Genomic DNA, 23,577 nt, shown 5'->3' on the forward strand with positions numbered 1-23,577 from the left:
ATGGAGCAATAAAGAGGCATTATGATATCCTCCATTTTATTTTCCATTCCCTTCTTAATAATGCCTAACATTCTGTTTGCTTTTTTGATCGCCACAGCACACTGGGCTGATGATTTCAATGTATTATCCACTATGACACCTAGATCTCTTTCCTGGATGGTAACTCCTAAAATCATCTCATTAAAATCATCCATTGTACCTGAAGACTGGAGGATAGCAAATGTAACCCCAATATTTAAAAAGGGCTCCAGGGGCGATCCGGGAAACTACAGACTGGTTAGCCTGACTTCAGTGCCAGGAAAAATAGTGGAAAGTGTTCTAAACATCAAAATCACAGAACATATAGAAAGACATGGTTTAATGGAACAAAGTCAGCATGGCTTTACCCAGGGCAAGTCTTGCCTCACAAATCTGCTTCACTTTTTTGAAGGAGTTAATAAACATGTGGATAAAGGTGAACCGGTAGATATAGTATACTTGGATTTTCAGAAGGCGTTTGACAAAGTTCCTCATGAGAGGCTTCTAGGAAAAGTAAAAAGTCATGGGATAGGTGGCGATGTCCTTTCGTGGATTGCAAACTGGCTAAAAGACAGGAAACAGAGAGTAGGATTAAATGGGCAATTTTCTCAGTGGAAGGGAGTGGACAGTGGAGTGCCTCAGGGATCTGTATTGGGACCCTTACTTTTCAATATATTTATAAATGATCTGGAAAGAAATACGACGAGTGAGATAATCAAATTTGCAGATGACACAAAATTGTTCAGAGTAGTTAAATCACAAGCAGATTGTGATAAATTGCAGGAAGACCTTGTGAGACTGGAAAATTGGGCATCCAAATGGCAGATGAAATTTAATGTGGATAAGTGCAAGGTGATGCATATAGGGAAAAATAACCCATGCTATAATTACACAATGTTGGGTTCCATATTAGGTGCTACAACCCAAGAAAGAGATCTAGGTGTCATAGAGGGGAGGTGGACCGCGACTAGCCTCTCGCGAGACTCCCGAGGCAGGCGATTTTAAATAAAAACAAAAAAAGCGCCCAAAACTTCAGACGGCAGCGGCAGAGGGAACCTTGAAAAAAAAAAGGAAGGGAACCGGTAAGCCCTCCCCCGGAATCCCCGACGCTTCCCCAGAGCCCTTTAAAGGGCTGAAAAAGGCTCCAGGAACTCCCTTTCATCCCGCGCCACCATCCTGCTCTACCCCCTCGGCCCAGGTCGGCCCTCCCCTCGCGGTCGGCGTCGGCCCAACGGGGCCAGGGGAGGTGTACTGCAACTAGCCTCTCGCGAGACTCCCAAGGCAGGCGATTTTAAATTTAAAAAAAAAGCGCCCAAAACTTCAGATGGCAGCGGCACAGGGAACCTTGAAAAAAAAGGAAGGGAACCGGTAAGCCCTCCCCCGGAAGCCCAGACGCTTCCCCAGAGCCCTTTAAAGGGCTGAAAAAGGCTCCAGGGGTCGCGCGCCTAAGGAGCGCGACAAAGGGGCCTGCCCCTTTGTGCGCCCCTTCGTGCGCTCCAGCACACAGAACTAGAAGCCACCCACGCTATCTCCCTCGGTTATTCCACCCTCTCCTCAACCTAAGTGCCCTACTTCAGTTCTCCTCAATCATTTTTCCAGCCACCTCAGTAATAGTTCAGCCACTCCAGCATCCAGCACTCATCCAGCAATCGTCTATCCACTCCAGCACTCATCCAGCCACTCCAGCATCCAGCACTCAACCAGCAATCGTCCAGCCACTCCAGCATCCAGCCACTCCAGCATCCAGCACTCAACCAGCAATTGTCCAGCCACCCCAGCAATCGTCCAGCCACTCCAGCATCCAGCACTCATCCAGCAATTTTCCAGCCACTCCAGCACTCATCCAGCCACTCCAGCTTCCAGCAATTTTCCAGCCACTCCAGCACTCATCCAGCCACTCCAGCATCCAGCACTGATCCAGCAATTGTCCAGCCACTCCAGCATCCAGCACTGATCCAGCAATTGTCCAGCCACTCCAGCACTCATCCAGCCACTCCAGCATCCAGCAATCATCCATCCCTTTTGTGCTCTCATCTGGATATCCAGCTATCCACCGCAACCTAGAAACCAACTCTTACTGTTTATACCCCCACTGTCATTCACTGTCATTCAGTGTCATTCAGCTCTAAACTCGTCTCAAGGTGATTTTGCCAATTTCCTAGACCTCCAAAATTCCACTACAGAACAAGACACCTTCTTACTACATCCCTCCCCGGTTATCTGCCCGGTTCTTTGCCTATAACCCCTAACGATAAGGTCCCTATTCACTCTAGCAAGATGCACCCATGCCCCATACCTACAATTCCATACTCTCCAAAGCACAAAACCAACAAACCCAGGATACTAGGCATACGACAGCAAAGATTGATCCCAATCATGATTTCCCCAATCTCACAAATGCTCGGCCTCACTCTTTTTACTTTAACCTTATTTAACGCCCAATCCATCACAAAAAAAATCCATCTCCTTAATGACCACCTGACTGACAACAACCCAGACCTTTGCGCTGTTACTGAAACGTGGTTGAAGCCGACAGACACAGTCCTTCTAGCTCACCTCCCCAACCAACTCTATGACATTCATTCAATCCCCAGAATAAAAAAAAAAGGGAGGAGGCATACTGCTAGCCGCAAAAAAGGGACTTGGACTCTCACTACAACTATCCACCAAAATAAGTCACCTAGAACTAGCCCTATTCAACTCGGAACATCTCCAAATTGCTCTGGTCTACACACCCCCAGGAACCTTAGATTCCGATCCTTCACCCCTAATCAAATTTGCAACTAAACATCTCAAGAGGGACAAACCATCCATTCTGATGGGAGATTTTAATCTCCATGTGGACGTTTCCCCATTATCCCACAACTGCGACATATTACTCACAGCACTTAACACTTGGGATTCAGCCAGATCGTCAAAGGTCCCACGCATAAAGCAGGACATTCTTTAGACCTGATCTTCCTCAATGAGGGTCTATCTTCCGCCTCCATCCCATCTAGCGTCCCAATCCTGTGGTCAGATCATCATATTATCTCTGCCGAGATTCATATTAACAACCATCCTCAACCTGTCTTCCCTATAACCACATTGCAATACAGGAAACCCTGCTCTACAGATCATCTTAGCAAACTGCTTTCAAAAGAGTTGGTTCGCCTTGATCTCACCGACGCACCCTCGGCTATTAACTCATGGATCAAGATAACAAGCGAGATTGCTGATCAATCCTGTCCAACCATTACGAAAACCTTAAAACCACCCCAAGCTAACAGGAATCCGTGGTACACCCCGGACCTTAAAAACATCAAACAAAATCTTCGCAGTAAAGAGCTCAAATGGCGCAAGACCCCATCCACTGACACTCTTGCTTCCTACAAAGCCCACCTTAATACATACAGGATTGCTATCCTCAAAGCCAAAAAAAATTCACAACTTCTCATTCGATTCCAAAGCCTTATTCTCCATCGTTTCATCTCTTACAAAACCCTCGCCCCCTTCCATCCCTGATGAGCAAGCATCCAACAAAGCTACAGAACTCGCTATCTACTTTGACAAGAAGATAACCAACCTCCTCGAGCCTATCTCCACAGTTCAACCAACAACCCTTCCATCCAGCACTCCATCTCCCACCAGGGATTATAACCTTACATCTTTTGAGACTCCTTCCTCAATGGAGATCGAACGCATTCTAAAAAAGCTAAAACCCTCTTCTCACCCGTTGGACGCAATACCCTCTAATCTTCTTCTATCCATTCCTAACACCATTTCAAAATCGCTAGCAGACATCATTAACTGCTCCTTAACCCAAGGCAAGGTTCCTGACCAATTAAAACTAGCCATTCTAAAACCTTTACTAAAAAAAACCCAACCTTCCAACATCTGACTCCGCTAACTTCCGACCAATAGCCAATCTTCCCCTGATCTCTAGAGTGATGGAAAGAATTGTAAATAAACAACTGTCCGACTACCTTGAGGAGAACAACATTCTCTCCCCATTCCAGTTTGGATTCAGAAAATCACAAAACACTGAAGCTTTACTTTTATCCCTATCCGACATCATCCTTCTCAATCTGGAAAAAAAACAACCTTACCTTCTAGCTCTTCTCGACCTATCCGCCGCCTTCGATACAGTCAATCATTCTATTCTACTGGAACGCCTATCAGATATCGGCGTTCAAGGAGGTGATTTAATGCCACTCATCCCACCCCCTCCTCGCTCTTCCTCTCCACCATCCTTCAACCAGATCTTCTCAATCCATCTTTCAGCCTGAGCTTCTCAACCCTCTCCTTCCTCATGGCCACCCGATTCCTCTGGGCCCCACCACACCCTTTCTATTCCGCTTACTCATAGCAATATTTATTAGACGCCTTACTTTATCTATCGCTTTTCCACTGTTTATGCCGCCCCATTATATTTGTCATTCGTTTTTTGACGACCTGTTTATTTATATTCAACTGTTAACTATAATGGTTTTATTTATAAATGCTTATTTATAATTATTATTTTTTTCTATATTCACCTGTTATTTAATGATTTGACGACTTGTTTCAATGTAACGCCACAGCTGCGACTGTTCTGTTTCAATGGAAACCAATTTGATTTGATGTTTTTATCAAGAATGTCGGTATATAAAAATTATAAATAAATAAATAGTGGATAACACATTGAAATCGTCGGTACAGTGTGCTGCGGCAGTCAAAAAAGCAAACAGAATGTTGGGAATTATTAGAAAGGGAATGGTGAATAAAACGGAAAATGTCATAATGCCTCTGTATCGCTCCATGGTGAGACCGCACCTTGAATACTGTGTACAATTCTGGTCGCCGCATCTCAAAAAAGATATAATTGCGATGGAGAAGGTACAGAGAAGGGCTACCAAAATGATAAGGGGAATGGAACAACTCCCTTATGAGGAAAGACTAAAGAGGTTAGGACTTTTCAGCTTGGAGAAGAGACGACTGAGGGGGGATATGATAGAGGTGTTTAAAATCATGAGAGGTCTAGAACGGGTAGATGTGAATCGGTTATTTACTCTTTCGGATAGTAGAAAGACTAGGGGGCACTCCATGAAGTTAGCATGTGGCACATTTAAAACTAATTGGGGAAAGTTCTTTTTTACTCAACGCACAATTAAACTCTGGAATTTGTTGCCAGAGGATGTGGTTAGTGCAGTTAGTATAGCTGTGTTTAAAAAAGGATTGGATAAGTTCTTGGAGGAGAAGTCCATTACCTGCTATTAAGTTCACTTAGAGAATAGCCACTGCCATTAGCAATGGTAACATGGAATAGACTTAGTTTTTGGGTACTTGCCAGGTTCTTATGGCCTGGATTGGCCACTGTTGGAAACAGGATGCTGGGCTTGATGGACCCTTGGTCTGACCCAGTATGTCATTTTCTTATGTTCTTATGTTCCTGCCACTTTCTGGAGGTAACAATACCATTTGGGTTACAATGGATCGATTTTCGAAGATGGCTCACTTCGTGGCTCTTCCTGGCTTGCCATCAGCCATGGAACTTGCTAAACTATTCATCAGTCACATCTTTCGCCTACATGGCATGCCTAAACATATTGTTTCTGACAGAGGAGCTCAATTTACAGCAAAGTTCTGGAAAGCCTTGTGTAAGAAATTCGACATCACACTTGACTTCACCTCTGCATATCATCCTCAGTCAAATGGCCAAATTGAGAGAATGAATAGAACTCTTAAACACTTAAACTCAAACCAGTGTCCTTAATTTCCTTTGAGTTATGATCAATCATAACCCTTGAGTTCTCAGTTATATTCACTGGTCCTTCCTGAAAGGAGGAATCCTGGTAAGAGACATTTAAGTCCACTTCGGTTTCTGCCGTAGGAGGGACCGATTTTTTTCTCTGGGCCACCCGGGGTTAAAGATGTCTCGAATGCCACGTTGTCCAACTCCTGCTCCTGAGTTGGGCTACTAGCGGCCCTTCCGGGTGCTTGGGTGGGATTACTATGGAAACAGTCTGTAATTGTAGACTGAAACATATTACCGGACGTTGTTACCGAGGACGTCTCTCTCATTCTCGCCTTCCTCTTGGTATGAGGCATGGCTGTATGAGGGATTAATATTCTAAATTGCAGAGAGTCTTATCAATGTTTCCAAGTTAACATCAAATTTACTCACTGTTTGTTCCCTTCGCTCTCAATCCGACCGCATCACGAACAAAATTTATGGCTCCAAACCGGGCTAAGCCGGGCAAAGTCGCGCGCACCTTGTACGTGCGCGGCTTAGACGTCGCACCGGCGGCATCGTGCCGGCGTAGGCTTGATTTTATTAGCCTACCCGGCTCCTCCTCCACGTCGCGGCGTCCTCAGTACTGCCCCAGGATTGGTAGGCAAGATTAGAACACTTTCAATCAGCTGGGCTCTCACCCGAACCAGGAAATGCTGCGGCAGTGTCCCGCCGGCGTAGGCTTGATTTTATTAGCCTACCCGGCTCCTCCTCCATGTCGCGGCGTCCTCAGTACTGCCCCAAGATTGGTAGGCAAGATTAGAACACTTTCAATCAGCTGGGCTCTCACCCGAACCAGGAAATGCTGCGGCAGTGTCCCGCCGGCGTAGGCTTGATTTTATTAGCCTACCCGGCTCCTCCTCCACGTCGCGGCGTCCTCAGTACTGCCCCAGGATTGGTAGGCAAGATTAGAACACTTTCAATCAGCTGGGCTCTCACCCGAACCAGGAAATGCTGCGGCCTCATAAGGACACTTCGTTGGGTAATGCAGAAGGGAAAGGAGGGCTGTTACAACAGATAGGAGAAAGTGATGTCCAACTATGTTTTGACAGTAGTGAAAAGGTTTCTTTTATTGCACCAAAAAAGTTCTCGATGGAGGAATTAGGAACCATGATGATTAAAATGCAAATATCTATTAATAAATTAGCAAACACAGTACAGGATGCCCTGAAACAAAATAACCAAGTGCAAGACAAAGTAGACCAATTGGAGAAATGTGTTAATTCAATGGATAAAAATGTGGGGGAAATTCAAAAGATTCAGGTAAATCTAATTAAATCAGAAGAAGATCATGAAAATAAAATTGAGATGTTAGAAAATCAGTTGAAAAAACATAACCTTAGATTATTGAACTTCCCAAAAAGTCATCTGATTACACCTTTGGATTTATTCCATAGTTACTTGAAAAATATCTTGAAATACTCAGAGGTAAACTTTCCTAAATTAAGTAAATTGTACTATTTACCACAAACAGAGGGAGGGGGCAATATAAATAATGGAGAAATCCTAGAGGAATTAAATTTAACTGAATTCCTGGAAAAATCCTTTGAGTCTAAAATTAGCTCTACGGCCATATTGTTAGTTCAATTTGTGTCACAAACAGATAGAGATGCAGTGTTAAAATTGCATTTTAAACATCAAAAATCCATTTTTTATGGGCAAGCTATAAGGATATTTCCGGACATCGCACGCTCCACCCAATTAAGACGGAAAAGGTTTATAGAAATGAGATCTGAAGTATTATCAAGGGGGGCACAATTCCAATTAAGATATCCTTGTAGGTGTTTAATAAAGCATTTGAATAATAGATTCATTTTCACAAATCCTGAACAACTGCGAACATACTTGCACACACACCCTAAGGAAGCTGTGTAATAGGGGGAAAAAGAGATATATGGTAGGATAAATAACATCAAGTATATTTCTTAAGTTTTTATTTTTTTCCTTAAAAATGCTCCTGATTTTTGTGTTTGAAATCCCTTTGTTCTCATGATTTCATTACCTATTGATTTCTTTTAAAGAGATAATAAGGAAATTGTTCTTGGAATAATATACCTTGTATAATGATTATGTTATCATATATTTGTTTAAAAATGTGAAATTTCAATAAAAATAAAAAAAAACAAAAAAAAACTCAAACCATTATTGCACTTTTCTGATTTCCGTACTGTGTTACAAGCCATGGTCTTTTCAAAAATAGACTATTGTAATGCCCTGCTATTGGGCCTACCCAAAAGCTCACTACACCCTCTACAAATTTTGCAAAAACTTTTGCCACCCACCCCAATGATACTTTCCTGTTTCACATGTATCGCCTCCCCTAACATGTAACGTCTGTTACAGCTTCTCTCTCCCAATTTTTTTACCCTTTCTCCTACCTTCCCACCCCCCCCAACCTTCCCCGTCTTACTAAGTTATTTCCACCAATGTTAATATTTAAGCTATTCTTAAGTAATATCCTAAATTGTTTTTCTATTAATTACACTTTGCTATGCATATTTAACTAAATTTACCCTTGTTTGCCTCCCCCATACTGAGTTGTTTTTTATAATAGTTTTACCATTATTAATTTGTTTGATGTATAATGCTTAGGCGTATAGTTAACTTTTACTACCTTGTTCTATGTATAACGCTTAGGCGTATGTTAATATGTTCTCTGTAACCGACGTGATATCTTGATAAGCGGCGGTATAGAAAAACAAATAAATAAATAAATAAATAAACTCACAGTTCCTCTGTGCCTGTGTCGGTTCACGACAGAATGACTGGACTGAATTTGCTATCAATTCGCATCCAGCGTCATCTACTGGATCTACCCCATTTGAAGTGGTCTACGGACGACAACCTTTACCATCTTTACCACTTCCACTTTCTGTGTTGTCCCTGGCAGCTCAATCTACTGCCCAAAATATACAGCAGCTCTGGAGAAAGACTAAAGAAATGCTCCAAAAAGCAGGACAAAGAGCAAAGAAAGGCTACAACACTCACCGAAGCAAGGCTCCTAAATTCCTGCCTGGTGATAAAGTTTGGCTTTCTAATAAACATCTGAGACTTAAGCTTCCATCTGCTCGATTTCCTCCTCGCTTTGTCGGACCCTTTCCTATTCTCCGATGGTTGGGCTCACTCACCTATAGTCTGCGACTCCCTCTAGCTATGCAGATTCACAATGCATTCCATGTTTCGCTGCTGAAACAGCTTGTTCACCTGACCCTACCCCAGTTGATGCAGAAGAAGACATCAAGTATAAGGTTTATGCCATCCTTGATGTAAGGAAGAGAGGCAGAGTTTGGGAATACCTCCTGTCATTGGAGGGATACGGACCAGAAGAAATCTCTTGGGAACCATTGGCTAATATCATGGACAAAAAGATGCTTCGTCAATTTCATCGATATCATCCTCAAAAACTAAGACCAGGTAAGATGTCCGGAGAGGGCCCCTTTGAAGGGGGGTACTGTTGTGTCCGTTGGTCTCAGATGGCTTTGACCTCTGTGCCTCACCTTTCTTCCTTCTCTCTCCTCAGGCCTTGGGAAGATGGCTGCTGCTGTGTCTTCACGCCTCTCTCTCCGGCGTCCCCAGAACAGCAACGGTGACGGTATTCGCCATGATTTTCCTGAGGGCCTCCTAGGCTGCGCGCACACGCACACCACCCACGTCTTTATCCACATCATGGCGGGAACCTCGGGGGTGTCCCCTCCGAGTGACATCATTACATCCTGGTATTTAGCCTGCCCTTCGTTTGCCAACAATCCTGGTTCCTGCCACTGAACAACTTCTGCCTGCCAGGACCTTCAACTATACAGCTTCTACTTCAGTGAATACTAATTCTTTCAGTCTGTCTCATCTTCAGCTTCAGCACTCTGGATCTACATCCGGGACCTGTCCCTGCTACGCAGCGCTGCCTATCCTACTCGAGTGTGAGACTGGTCTCCTCTGCTGAGGACCCCTGGACTACTTCCCTGGGTTACCTTCACTGCTGCCCGCTCCCCGGACAGTACCATTGAGCTGTACAATAAATACAACTTCTCTGTGTTTGTGGGTATAGAGTCTAGCCTAATACTGCGGTTCCTCGCGGGGCTCCTCCCCATGGGAGTGGCCATCACTGCAGTACCCAAGAATCCACTCCAACACCTCATAACCATAAAAGGCAGCAGCAAATTTACTGATGCACCACCAACTTCAATAGTCACCCTACGCCCCTGCCTGGGATCATAATTTGAAAGAATATCTTTGTCCCTCTACTCTGTTAATCAGTTCTTGTAATCAAAGCACTGTGTATAATATTGAATTGACGGACCACTATAAATGTGGGCATTGGTTCTGTATGTTCTGTCATGGTTCATTTGAAAAATTGTGACCGTCTGCTCACACGTGAAGAATATAAATTGCAGCATTTTATAACATGTTCCTCTGATTATGTAGTTTATACTACAATGTCTGTGCTTGTTTCTGTATATGGGGAAAACTAACAGAACTTTGAGAACACATATACTGGCAAATCGCAGATGTTTAAAATCTAAGCAATTACAGGCTGCCATGGTTCATCATTGTATAGAGCATGAACATAAATTTGAATAATTAAAAGTCTGTGCAATAGATCATGGCAAAAAAATTTGGGGAGGAAATAGTGATCTCTCCCTGAGAAGATTAGAGCAGAAATGGATTTATGAAGGGCATGAATGACTATGGCATGGAGCATGTTTCTTGAAATGATTCTTGTAACTTGATTGATGTGTCATTTGACTGGCTATTTCAAAGATCTTTTGGCTTGAAAAGTTCTCTGTTTATGTATGCCATTTTATTTCTGAAAAACAAGTAAGCATTTTTTCTACAGATGAGCAGGAAAGACTATTTCATTCCTAGTAAGATTTCTCTGGCTTACCTGGATAACTTCAGACCTTCTCTCCACCACGATAAGACTTACCCAGCTAAACAGAAATGGGTAGTGCTGAATGTTGGAGCTACCAGGCTAAGCTTAAGCCCTACCCAAACACTACCTCTTTAATACAGTTTAGCCTGGTAATCACTTACCTGGATAAAACGTATCCTTTGATTGGGGTGAGAAATTCAAAACTCTGAGTTTGTCTGGTTAAGCCTGGACTTTTATGTGGCTAAACATTACCTATTTCATAACAATTGCATAAGTACCCATATTGTTGATGTGCCAGTTACCATGTACTTTTTACAACTTTATAACATCTTCCTCCCTGAAAGTCTTTTTTTAATGTGATATACACAAAAAGGAATCCACAAAAATGTATCATACATCACCACTCAGAAAAATTCATATAAGTATTTTATCTGCAAAAAGTTTGATCAGTACAAAACATTGTTCAACAGAACATAGTAACCGCTTCAGCAAGCCAGACAATGTGCCTTCTAAGATTTAAAAAAAAAAAAAAAAGGCCGTCCGGACTACTCAAACATCTGCAGTATCATAGGAGTCTTATCAATCTCCTATTTTTATCCACAATTCAATTTTTGGATTTTTTTATATATATATATTTTTAGTTTTATTAAAAAAATTCTTTGATGAAAATAATGTTATTCTCACAGGACAAGCAGGATGGTAGTCCTCACATATGGGTGACATCACAGGATGGAGCCCAATCACGGAACACTTTTGTCAAAGTTTCTAGAACTTTGACTGGCCCCTACTGGGCATGCCCAGCATGGCACTAACCCTGCAGCCAGCAGGGGTCCCTCTTCAGTCTTCTTTTTTCCACGCAGCAGTAACCACGCGGTTAAGGAGCTCTACAAGGATTCCCGACAGGAATTTTCCTCACGGAATTATTTAAAGTTAAATTACCCCACAGGGGTCCCTCCGTTAACTTTTTTCAGTCCGCGGTACTCCGGTAAGTTTTTAACTGTTTTCCGTCGATTACCGTCGAGTTTGGCCCTCACGGCCTACTGGCCGTCGACCGTACCGCTGCTCGATTTTTCTATGGCCATGGCGTCGGAGTTCTGTCGGTGCCCGGACTGTACTCGTACCATGTCCATTACAGACATGCAAAAAGTCTGTGTAATGTGTCTTGGACGAGAGCATAATGTCTTGACCTGCACCAAATGTGCCCTAATGACACCAAAAGGTCGGACCATCGAGGCATCGAAACCATTGACCTCGCCATCGTCCGAGCCGCCGCCGAAGAAACCCTATCCAGAAAAGGCACCGACCTTTTCGGCGACCGGGTCACCGAGGCAATTCTCACCCGACAGGGCGTCGGGAGCCGTGACTCCGCCTCTAACAGTGGTCCCTCCGGCTATGCCTCTGCCTCCTTCTTCTGTTCCAGACCCGGGGCTGCTTGCTCCAGGTCTTCGAGAAGAATTGGACTGGATGGTTCAGGAGGCCATCGACAAGGCGATGCATCCGACTCCAGGTTCCCCCGGCACCGATATCGGAACAGAGCACCGACCCGATTCCAGCAGCTTTGGCACCGCTGCTATCTAGGATGGAAGCACTTATTGCTGCTTTTCCATCGGTGGACCCCGGATCACCAATGACTCCGGTGCCTTCCCCGCTGACTTTATCATCGTGAGGAGAAACACCGTTCCGCAACCCTGCTTCGGGAGTTCTGCCTCAGCCATCGAGATCGATACTGATACCTCCATCGGCGCCATCGAGCCATCCACCGATGCCATCGATGCCTTCGGCAGGGCCTTCATTACTTTCATCGGTGCCTCCAGTTCTTCCTCTGATGCCTTCGGAGCCTAAACCGGGACCTTCAGGTATCCAACTACCCCATCCCTCTACAGTTTCTAGAACGACAGGTGCTTATCCTTATGATACCTGGACTGATGATTCTTCACCAGACACCGATGATTTGCCTTCACCACCTTCACCCACTGAAAGTAGAAAGTGTTCTCCTCCAGAGGACCTTTCTTACATAAATTTTGTGAAGGCCATGTCTGAATTGGTCCCTTTCCAGTTACTGATGGAACAGGACGACAGACATCAAATGATGGAGTTGCTTCAATTCCTGGATGCGCCCAAGGAAATCACCTCCATCCCCATCCATCAAGTTCTTCTTGACCTTCTCAAAAAGAACTGGGAACATCCTGGCTCCTTTGCACCAGTCCACAGGAAATCTGACTCTGCCTATTTAGTACAGTCAGCTCCAGGCTTTCAAAAGCCTCATTTGGATTACCAGTCTGTGGTGAATGAATCTGCGCAAAAGAAAGCAAAAAGGTCCAAAACTCATACTTCCTTTCCCCCTGGCAAGGAACAGAAGTTTTTGGATACCATTGGTTGCTGAGTCTTTCAAGGATCAATGCTGATCCTCCGAATTGCTGCTTACCAACTATATATGACCCAATATAATAGGGTCATTTTTAAGCAACTACAAGACTTGACAACCTCCATGCCTCAGTCACTTCCAGAAAACTTACACCCTACTTAATAAGGGTTTGGAGGCAGGCAAACATGAGAATAGATCATGTTACGATATCTTTGACACTGCATCCAGAGTGTCTGCAGCCACTATTTCAGCAAGACGATGGGCTTGGCTCAAGTCTTCAGACTTTCGTCCGGAAGTGCAGGAGCGTTTGTCTGACCTCCCCTGCATAGGAGACAAATCTCTTTGGCGAGCAGATTCAAAAGACAGTGGCAGAACTAAAGGACCATCATGAGACTCTCAGACAGCTCTCCCTGATTCCTTTGGATTATCCTTCTAAACAGCCTTTCCGGAAGGACTCTAAAAATTATTTTTATAGACCAAAAAAGTCCTACCCGCCAGCAGCCAGATGCCGGTCTGCGAGACCATTCCTCAGATCACAGTCTCGCCAAACCCGAAAGCAAAAGCCACAGACAGCCCCCCCAACCAGGCCCTGCTTCTGGTTTTTGACTCTTGCATAGAGAGCAGCAGCCAGATTCCATTACCAAATGTCCCAGTGGGAGGCCGCTTGTGTCATTTTAACAACATATGGCAATCAATCACCTCGGACCACTGGGTCCTAGCAATAATTGCTCAAGGCTATCATCTCAATTTTCTCTCCATTTCTCCGGATTCCCCACCTCTAATGACATGGAAAACATCTGACCATTCATTGCACCTGGAGCAGGAGGCCTCCCTCCTGCTCCAGTCCAGACCAATAGAACCAGTACCATTGCCTCAGCAAGGCCTCGGGTTCTATTCCCGGTACTTTCTAATCCCCAAAAGATCGGGAGGCGTCCGTCCAGTTTTGGACCTACGAGCCCTCAACAAGAACCTTCAGAGAGAAAAGTTCAAGATGGTAACCTTAGTCTCCCTGCTTCCTCATCTTCAAAGAGGAGACTGGCTCTGCTCTCTCGACCTCCAGGACGCATACACTCATATTGTGATAACTCCATCTCATTGCAAATTCCTGAGGTTTCTCGTAGGCCCCAAGCACTATCAATACCGAGTGCTTCCATTCAGCATAGCATCTGCACCACGAGTCTTTACAAAATGCCTTGTCATGGTTGCCGCCTTCCTCAGGTCTCAAGGTGTTCACGTCTACCCCTATCTGGACGACTGGTTAATCAGGGCTCCGACTCAGCAATTTGCTTTGTCATCCCTACATCTCACCTTAAACACTCTACTTTCACTAGGATTTCTCGTCAACTACGACAAATCCTCCTTAGTCCCATCTCAAACCTTATCGTTTATTGGGGCAGACTTGGACACCTTACAGGCAAAGGTTTCCTGCCTCGACAACGAGCCCTCACTCTCATGTCTTTGGCGCATCAGCTGCAGTCTCAACGCTCGATGACTGCTCATCATTTTCTCATCCTTCTAGGACACATGGCGTCCTCAGTTCAGGTCACACCGATGGCCCGCATGGCCATGAGAATCATGCAGTGGACTCTAAGGTCGCAATGGATACAGTCCCTTCAGCCCCTGTCGACCATTGTCCATGTCACCGACTCACTCCGTCTGTCTCTCGCCTGGTGGACGAATCACATCAATCTTCTACAGGGCTTGCCCTTTCAGGCGCCAAATCCTCAAATAACTCTAACCACCGATGCTTCCAACTTCGGGTGGGGAGCCCATGTGGCCGATCTCCAGACACAAGGTTCCTGGTCTCCGAAGGAAGCCAAACACCAAATAAATTTCCTGGAGTTACGAGCAATTTGATACGCTCTGAGTATTTCAGGATTGCCTGTCTAATCATGTCATCCTGATCCAGACAGACAACCAGGTGGGTACATCAACAAGCAGGGAGGGACAGGATCCTTCCTTCTGTGTCAGGAAGCTGCACAGATATGGGCAGAGGCCCTCTCCCACTCAATGAACCTCAGGGCCACCTACTTGCCGGGAGTGGACAACGTGTCGGCAGACAAGTGTCGCAACTTCCAACCGCACGAGTGTTCTCTAAACCCCTCAGTAGCGAACTCCATCTTTCAACAATGGGGTTATCCTCAAATAGACCTCTTTGTGTCACCCCAGAATCGCAAGTAGGCAATTTCTGCTCTCTCACTCGCAGCCAACATTATCCACCAAGAGATGCGTTCTCCCTATCATGGTCAACCGCTCTCCTATACGCATTCCCTCCACTTCCACTTCTCTCGAAGACTCTCATGAAGTTACGTCAGGACAAGGGAACCATGATCCTGATAGCACCCCACTGGCCCTGCCAAGTGTGGTTTTCAATTCTTCAGGATCTTTCCATTTGCAGGCACATTCCTCTGGGAACAGACCCGCTTCTAATCACTCAAAATGACGGGTGCCTTCGCCACCCCAGTCTTCAGGCCCTGTCCCTGACAGCATGGATGTTGAAAGGTTAATCCTTCAGCCGCTTAACCTTTCTGATCCAGTCTCCCGTGTCTTGATTGCTTCACGGAAGCCTTCCACGAGAAAATTGTATTCCTACAAATGGAACAGGTTCACATCATGGTGCTCTTCTCAGGCCCATGATCCTTTTCCTGTCCAATCCTGAAGTTTCTAGACTACCTCTGGCACGTGTCAGAGTCAGGTCTTAAAACTTCCTCCATTAGAATGTATGTCAGTGCGGTGGCCGCCTTCCATAAAGGTATCGGGGATGTTCCAACTCAGTACAACCCCTTGTTACACGATTTCTAAAAGGCTTGCTTCACCTCAAGCCTCCACTGCGTCCTCCGGCCCCCTTCTTAGGACCTCAACCTGGTTTTGGGTCGGCTCATGAAACCACCATTTGAGCCTCTCCAATCCTGTGAACTTCGCTTTCTCACATGGAAAGTGATTTTCCTTTTGGCAATCACTTCGGCTCGCAGAGTTAGTGAGTTACAGACCCTAGTTACCTATCCGCCTTACACTAAACTTCTGCAAGACCGGGAGGTACTTCGCACTCACCCTAAATTCTTACCTAAGGTAGTATCAGAGTTTCATCTCAATCCTTCTTTCCCAGGCCCCATTCCAATCCAGGAGAGCAGACTCTGCATACCCTTGACTGCAAACGGGCTCTAGCTTTCTACCTAGACCGTACAGCTGCCCACAGGAAGAGCACTCAATTATTTGTGTCTTTCCATCCTAACAAATTGGGGCAGCCTGTGGGTAAGCAGACTCTCTCGTCCTGGCTAGCGGACTGCATATCTTTTTTGCTATCAGCAAGCGGGCATTCCACTCCAAGACAGTGTTAAAGCACACTCTGTGAGGGCCATGGCGACTTCAGTAGCACACCTATGATCGGTGCCGCTTCCTGACATTTGCAGGGCTGCCACTTGGAGTTCTCTCCATACTTTTACAGCCCACAGTTGCTTAGACAAAGCCGGAAGACAAGATTCCATCTTCTGCCAGTCTGTCTTGCGTAACCTATTTACGACGTGACGTACCAACACCCTTCCACCTGCCTTGTGGGGTTCAGGATGCCCTCTACCAAATTCTGCCCCAGTTGTTGTGCCTGTTGCACGCCTTTGGCTGCATTTGGTGCATGTTCGGACATCCTCAGCTCGGTACTCACCCATATGTGAGGACTACCATCCTGCTTGTCCTGTGAGAAAGCAAATGTTGCTTACCTGTAACAGGTGTTCTCACAGGACAGCAGGATGTTAGTCCTCACGAAACCCGCCCTCCACCCTGCGGTGTTGAGTTCGTTTTATTATTTTATTTTTCGGCACTACCTGGGACTACCAGGGACCCCTGCTGGCTGCAGGGTTAGTGATTGGGCCCGCTGTGTCATGGAATAGTCTACCAGGAACGTCGGTGGCGCATGGGGCACTGGTGCGCTGTGCGTTGGGCCGGGCTGCAGACGACGTTTCACGATCGGTTTTATTTTTGTGTGACCTCTTCCTCTTTTTGTGGCCGGTGGTTCCGAGTTGTCCTAAGTCTGCTGTGCTCGAGTGGAAAGTACTGTCTTGGCCTCAGATCGACGGGGCTTGGCCTGGCGTCCTTTCCCGCAAGTCTTCTGGCCTGTCATTAACTCGCCCATTGTGTTTCCTGGTGCCACTGTGGCCTCCTCGGACTCCACCTCACGTGGGCTGAGGTTAGGAGTCATGCGAGGCTCACTGGGGGGACCCTGAGGGTTTCCATATCCTGGCTGGAATGGATGTGGCTCCATCCCATGGAGATGATTGGTTGTGTTCTCCATGAATCGGTGCTGAGGCGGAGCAATTTCCATCCGGGGTCGCAGAGTCGCTGGGACCTGATGGAAGCGGAGGCAAAAAGTGTGCCGGGAGCATAGGGGAGTGGTGAGTCAGCTGAGAAAGGCCTGTGAAGCAGTGACTGGGCAAGTAAGGAGGTGGGGGGGGGGGGGCACGTGGGACAGCCTGAAAAGGGGGGGGGGGGCAGGGACAAGCACAGAACAAATTAAACCCTTTTTTTTTGTGAATCTTGAGTAAAGGGCAATAACGCAGCATCTGGAGCAAGGTCGGGGGGGGGGGGGGGCAGTCAGGTGGGAACTGGCCGGGCGGTAGGGCAGGGGAGACAGGGGCACTCGCGTGTGCACGGCTAGTGGGAGAATGCAAGCTCGGGGGGGGGGGGGGGGGGGGAGGGGCGTGTTAGTGAAGGTAGGGCCGGTAGAGAGGGCCTAGAATGGGGCTGCTTGCCAGGTCTAGAGGTAGCACAGGGGCACGCGGCCAGGAGCAGGCTGGGTGGAAACTGCTTGTTGGGGTGGGGAATTATGGTATGAGTGCGAGGGGGGGTAGCAGCTGGAGGGGCTGCCCGGGGGGGGGGGGGGGGGTGCCGGAGGATGGATTTCACTGGTCTCGCGTGTGGGATCCGGGGCACGGCGGCATTAGGCGCAGTGGGGGGGGGGGGGGGGGGTAGCGGCGAATGAGGTGGGGGGGACAGATGAGGCGCGGCGCAAGCAGAGAATTCTGGCGGGGACAGGCGCAAGGAACGGCGAAGGTTCTCACGCAGCGGCGCAGGATAGCCTGGAGCACGGGGAGAAGATGCGATCCCAGGGAGCGTCGGCAGGCAAAGAGGGTGCTGCCGGCGCTCCCTGGGAACCTAATCGGCTGGGTTCCAGCCGATTGGCTCCCTTCCTCTCTGAGAGCCAATTAGGGCTCCCGGCCTGCCTCCCCGAGGACCGGATTCGTCCTCGGGGACGGCAGCCAACGAGCAGGCACGCTGGCGCGGGCATGGGCGCACAGCAGCCCGCTTTCCCCGCTCTAACCTCCTCCCCCCCCCACCCCCCGGGTGCCGGCGTGGCGTGTGCCTGGCACCCACATTATGCCCGAGCACCCCGATACTCTGTCGGGGTGCCCTTCTCTTGTCTCTTTTTTTTGTTTTGTCTTTTTTTTTTATGTGAGCCAAATTTGTTATCTTGCATGTGTAGTTTTAGGTGACTGAAAGATTATATAAGCACATCCAGTGTGAATGCATAACTCCTGATTTTAAATGTGTAGGCTATGACTAAACTTTTAAAAATGCACCCCATAATATTTAGATTTACATTTGTGAAAATCTGTACCGCTGTAGTCTTATGATGTTGCTAAAATGCTGGGGATGTCGTAGAAAACTGAAGGTTTTTCCATTTCACATCATTACCATCTAGGTCTAACAGCTTTGCGAAGTGATGAAGTAATTGATCTAATGATTAAAGAATACCCAAGCAAACATGCAGAATATTCAGTTATATTACAAGAAAAAGAACGTCAGCGGCTTGCAGATCATTACAAAGAGTACTCGGTAAGTAATCATTTTTGAATTAGTGCTTTTGTCATATTAAAGAACCTATGTGGGTCAGTTTATAAATTCAGAAAGAGTACCTTCCAAAAAGTTTAGTTTTCTTCTAACTCATCTCAAAGACTTTTTTTTTTTGCTGCTTCACGACACAACCCTAAGCTTAGGATCCCCCCACGTGTTATGGCTAATTCAGTCTTGCTTGTTGATGCAGAAATCAAGTTTGCTTACTGTAAATGGGGTGGTCCTTAGCAGGATGAAATAACCATGCTTAATACCCGCCCACCTCCCTGAAAACATAGCTCAGGGGGGCCAACTTTGTTCCTCAAGACAGGATATCCACAATGAAAATGCATGCACATTTGCATGCAGATCTAGTGCATATTCATTGTGGAATTCCTGAAAACCATACCTGTTTGTAGCTCTTGAGGACCAGAGTTGGCCACCCCTGACCGAAGTAAAGCTAAGTTATACAATTGATTAAGAGAATCATGACACAGCGTGTTCATGGGAACTCTCACACATGCTCAGCAGAGCAAGTGTCTGAGCTAAGAGAGAAAGGTGCCATTGAATGATATAATCACATGTCATGGCTAATTTTATCCTGTCTAAGAACATAAGAACATGCCACACTGGGTCAGACCAAGGGTCCATCAAGCCCAGCATCCTGTTTCAAACAGTGGCCAATCCAGGCTATAAGTACCTGGCAAGTACTGATGCTAGTAATACAGTGGCTATTTTCTAAGTCAACTTGATTAATAGCAGGTAATGGACTTCTCCTCCAAGAACTTACCCAAACCTTTTTTAAACCCAGCTAAGCTAACTTCACTAACCACATCCCCTGGCAACAGATTCCAGAGTTTAATTGTGCGTTGAGTGAAAAATAATTTTCTCTGATTAGTTTTAAATGTGCTACATGCTAATTTCATGGAGTGCCCCCTAGTCTTTCTACTGTCCAAAAGAATAAATAACCAATTCACATTTACTCATTCTAGACCTCTCATGATTTTAAACACCTCTATCACATCCCCCCTCAGCTGTCTCTTCTCCAGGCTGAAAAGTCCTAACCTCTTTAGTCTTTCCTCATAGGGGAGCTGTTCCATCACTTTTATCATTTTGGTCACCCTTCTCTGTACCTTCTCCATTGCAACTATACCTTTTTTGAGATGCGATGACAGGAATTGTACACAGTATTCAAGGTGTGGTCTCACCATGGAGCGATACAGAGGCATTATGACATTTTCCATTTTATCCGCCATTCCCTTTCTAATAATTCCTAACATTCTGTTTGCAGAAATCCCTGTTTACAGTAAGCAAAGATACATAAATAGCGTTGCAATTCAAATTGATTTGAAAATGGAAGAACATTTTGAATTCACCATAGCACATAGTGGAATGGATGGTGAAGACATTAGAAAACTGCAAAGGATGGCAAAATAGCAAGCGAGAAGTACTTGCCATGCAGTTATTAAAATGGCCAAGGCACTAATGCAGGGATTCTCTTGCAAGGAAACTATACATCGCACCTCATCTTCCTTAAAACTGTTTTATAAACAAATTCACTTTTTAAAAAATCTTTAGACAGGTCAGTTCTGAGGTCGATGTCCATCGCCATTGGCCTATGTAGACAATAGCAGCTATCAGCTTTACCAGTGAATCCTGCTGCTTGATCAGATCCTCACATGTAGGTCTTGAGTGATGTAGGAGGCCTCAGGAGTAATGTGATCCTTTGTGGACACCCTGTATTGTCCAGTGTCCTCTTTTCTGTTTGTGCATCATTTGCCACATGTTGTGAAGGGCAGCTATAGAAGGGGTGTTGTAGAAATCACCTTCTGGAGTGACGCAGGGTGGCAAGGCTGGAGGCTAGGCAGGGGCAGTCCGCTGAGGCTGGAATGGAGCTCTGGAGCGAGGTGCTGGCTAGTATGGATCTCTGAAGCAGAAGTAACCACAGGCTGGTACTTGGTGTGCAGGTAAGAGTGAATGCAACTAAACATGGAACTGGACCTCTGGAACAGACAGGGTCTGAGGGCAGGTAAGCATGGACTGGAACAGCAGGAACAGACAGGATCCTGGGTGCAGGTAAAAGTGGAGTGAATGCAGATATACGTGGAACTGGAATGCTGGAACAGATATTAACTAAGTGCAAGTAAGCATGGAAGTGGGACTCTGGAAACAGGGATAAAGATAGGATAAACCAGAATAGGGATTACACAAAACATGGAACAAGAAAGCCTGAAGGCTTCATAGGCAAGGCAGAGAGACCTAGAAGCTATGAAGAGACCTGGGAGTCTCAGGGCTAGGCCAGGTCAGGGAACAGAGAGAAGCTTAGAATCATAGATGAGATCTGGGAATCACAGGGCTAGGCCAAGTCAGGGAATAGAGAGAGGCATAGTATCATAGAAGAGACCTGGGAGTCTCAGGGTGGGGCAGCAAGGCAAGGAAGGAAACAGAAAGCCCTAAGGCCACAGAGCAAGGCTTGGAACAGAAGGCCGGATGGCCACAAGGCAAGACCAAAGGCAGGCTGGAGTCAGATGGCCCGGAGGCCAGGAGATAGGGCAAAGCAAGGCTGGAGTCAGAAAGCCTGGAATCCTCGAGACAAAGCTAGGAATGACTTGATAAAACTGCAAGGCAGGGATGGCTAGAGCAGGGAGCCAAGAAGGACTCCATGCCAAAGCATTGAGGGGAAGGATATACTGGATTGAGTAGGGCAGGAGTCTGGATGTGGTGCAGGCAGGCAAGGGAGACTGGGATAGTCAGGGAAGAGAGCTCCTGGAGGTCCCCTGCTGGCATGGAGGCTGAAGCACAGGCTTAGGGCAGGAGCCAGAGAATGCCAGAGCTCACTGGGGTCTTCTGGTGGAGGGAGGCCGTGCAGCGGCTGGAATCATAACACAGGAGTGATCAAAAGAAGGGAGCTTCTGTCAAAAGTTTGACCAAGGACATTGAAGAGGCAGGAACCTTCATATCTTTACCAAGGACTTGACCCTGGTAGGTGTATTTGGAACAGGCATCATATAAAAAAAATCAGCCAGGAGGGAATTCAGTACTTCCGCCCCCACCATCTTGCCCACTTCTACCTCTTGTCCTCATGTGTTGTCATCTTCTGCCGGTTATTGTCATCCCTTGGTTGGTGGAGTTGAGGTCAGTGAGGTGTTCTCCTAGGACAAGCAGGATGGTAGTCCTTACATAGGTGACATCATTTGATGGAGCCCGGCATGGAAAACGTTTGTCAAAGTTTCTAGAAGCTTTGACCAGCACACCGAGCATGCCCAGCATTCCACTATCTGCGCATCCACGTGAAGGTCCCCCTTCAGTCTCTCTTTTTCCGCAGTGCAGTTGCCTCATGGTTCATGGAGCTCTGCTCTTTCTTGTTTTTGTTTGCAAGAAAAGTGTGTGTTCCTAATTCCATCGTCTGGTCCCCCTTCGCAGTCGGTGCTCCTCGGCACAGTGGGTTCAAAGTCCCTGTTCTTCTGCTTTTTTGCGGTCGATTCCCGGCATCTCGTTTTCCAGTGACCGCCAGTCATCGACTGCACATCGGATATTTTTTATGGCGTCTGGCTTTCGTCAGTGCCCGCGGATTATGTCCATCACGGATCGCACGAGATTTGCATCCTCTGCCTGGGGGCTTCACACGAAGTCTGAGGGTGTCAACTGTGTGACCAGATGACCCCCAAGGGCCGTCATGCATGCCTGGATAAAATGAAGTTTTTCGGTCCTCGAAAATCTGCTCCATCCACACCCGTGTTGGAGCCATCGATGCTGGAGGATCGAAGGGAGCCCCTGGATACGCTTCCTCTCGCCACTCTTCTTATCTTTTTCTTCGAAGAATCATAAGAACATAAGAAAATGCCATACTGGGACAGACCAAGGGTCCATCAAGCCCAGCATCCTGTTTCCAACAGTGGCCAATCCAGGCCATAAGAACCTGGCAAGTACCCAAAAACGAAGTCTATTCCATGTTACCATTGCTAATGGCAGTGGCTATTCTCTAAGTGAACTCAAAAGCAGGTAATGGACTTCTCCTCCAAGAATTTATCCAATCCTTTTTTAAACACAGCTATACTAACTGCACTAACCACATCCTCTGGCAACAAATTCCAGAGTTTAATTGTGCGTTGAGTAAAAAAGAACTTTCTCCGATTAGTTTTAAATGTGCCCCTGCTAATTTCATGGAGTGCCCCCTAGTCTTTTTATTATCCGAAAGAGTAAATAACCGATTCACATCTACCCGTTCTAGACCTCTCATAATTTTAAACATCTCTATCATATCCCCCCTCAGCCGTCTCTTCTCCAAGCTGAAAAGTCCTAACCTCTTTAGTCTTTCCTCATAGGGGAGCTGTTCCATTCCCCTTATCATTTTGGTAGCCCTTCTCTGTACCTTCTCCATCGCAATTATATCTTTTTTGAGATGCGGCGACCAGAATTGTACACAGTATTCAAGGTGCGGTCTCTCCATGGAGCGATACAGAGGCATTATGACATTTTCCGTTTTATTCACCATTCCCTTTCTAATAATTCCCAACATTCTGTTTGCTGGGAATTATTAGAGGGAGCGGTGATCGATCCTCCATGATCTCATCGGTTTGTAGGACATCAAGATACTCCAACTCTTCGGCGCCAGGGAAAGACCAGGCCAAGCACCGTGGGAGATCCCACAAGCATCGACACCGGTTGTCGTCTGCATGCGGCACCAGTTCTGGTGGGTACTGGGGGCTTCTGTACCACCACCAAAGTGACCCTGTTCCTCGGAGGCCTCGT

At 46.4% G+C, this 23,577-nt stretch overlaps 1 protein-coding gene across 11 annotated transcripts in view; it reads left to right on the top strand.

Moving 5' to 3' along the window:
• PHF10 (PHD finger protein 10) overlaps window positions 1–23,577 on the top strand; it is an 885,396-nt gene that overhangs the window by 421,338 nt on the left and 440,481 nt on the right. For all 11 annotated transcript variants that reach the window (XR_003855489.1, XM_029594266.1, XM_029594268.1 and 8 more), the window contains one exon: window positions 18,695–18,828. Coding sequence is in view for 10 of the 11 variants with exons in the window: in XM_029594266.1 (XP_029450126.1) it covers window positions 18,695–18,828 (134 nt within the window). In the remaining variant the exon portion in view is untranslated. The remainder of the gene's footprint in view (window positions 1–18,694; window positions 18,829–23,577) is intronic.

This window comes from Rhinatrema bivittatum, chromosome 3 (genome assembly GCF_901001135.1).
Source record: "Rhinatrema bivittatum chromosome 3, aRhiBiv1.1, whole genome shotgun sequence".
In the NCBI taxonomy this organism is placed as follows: domain Eukaryota; kingdom Metazoa; phylum Chordata; class Amphibia; order Gymnophiona; family Rhinatrematidae; genus Rhinatrema; species Rhinatrema bivittatum.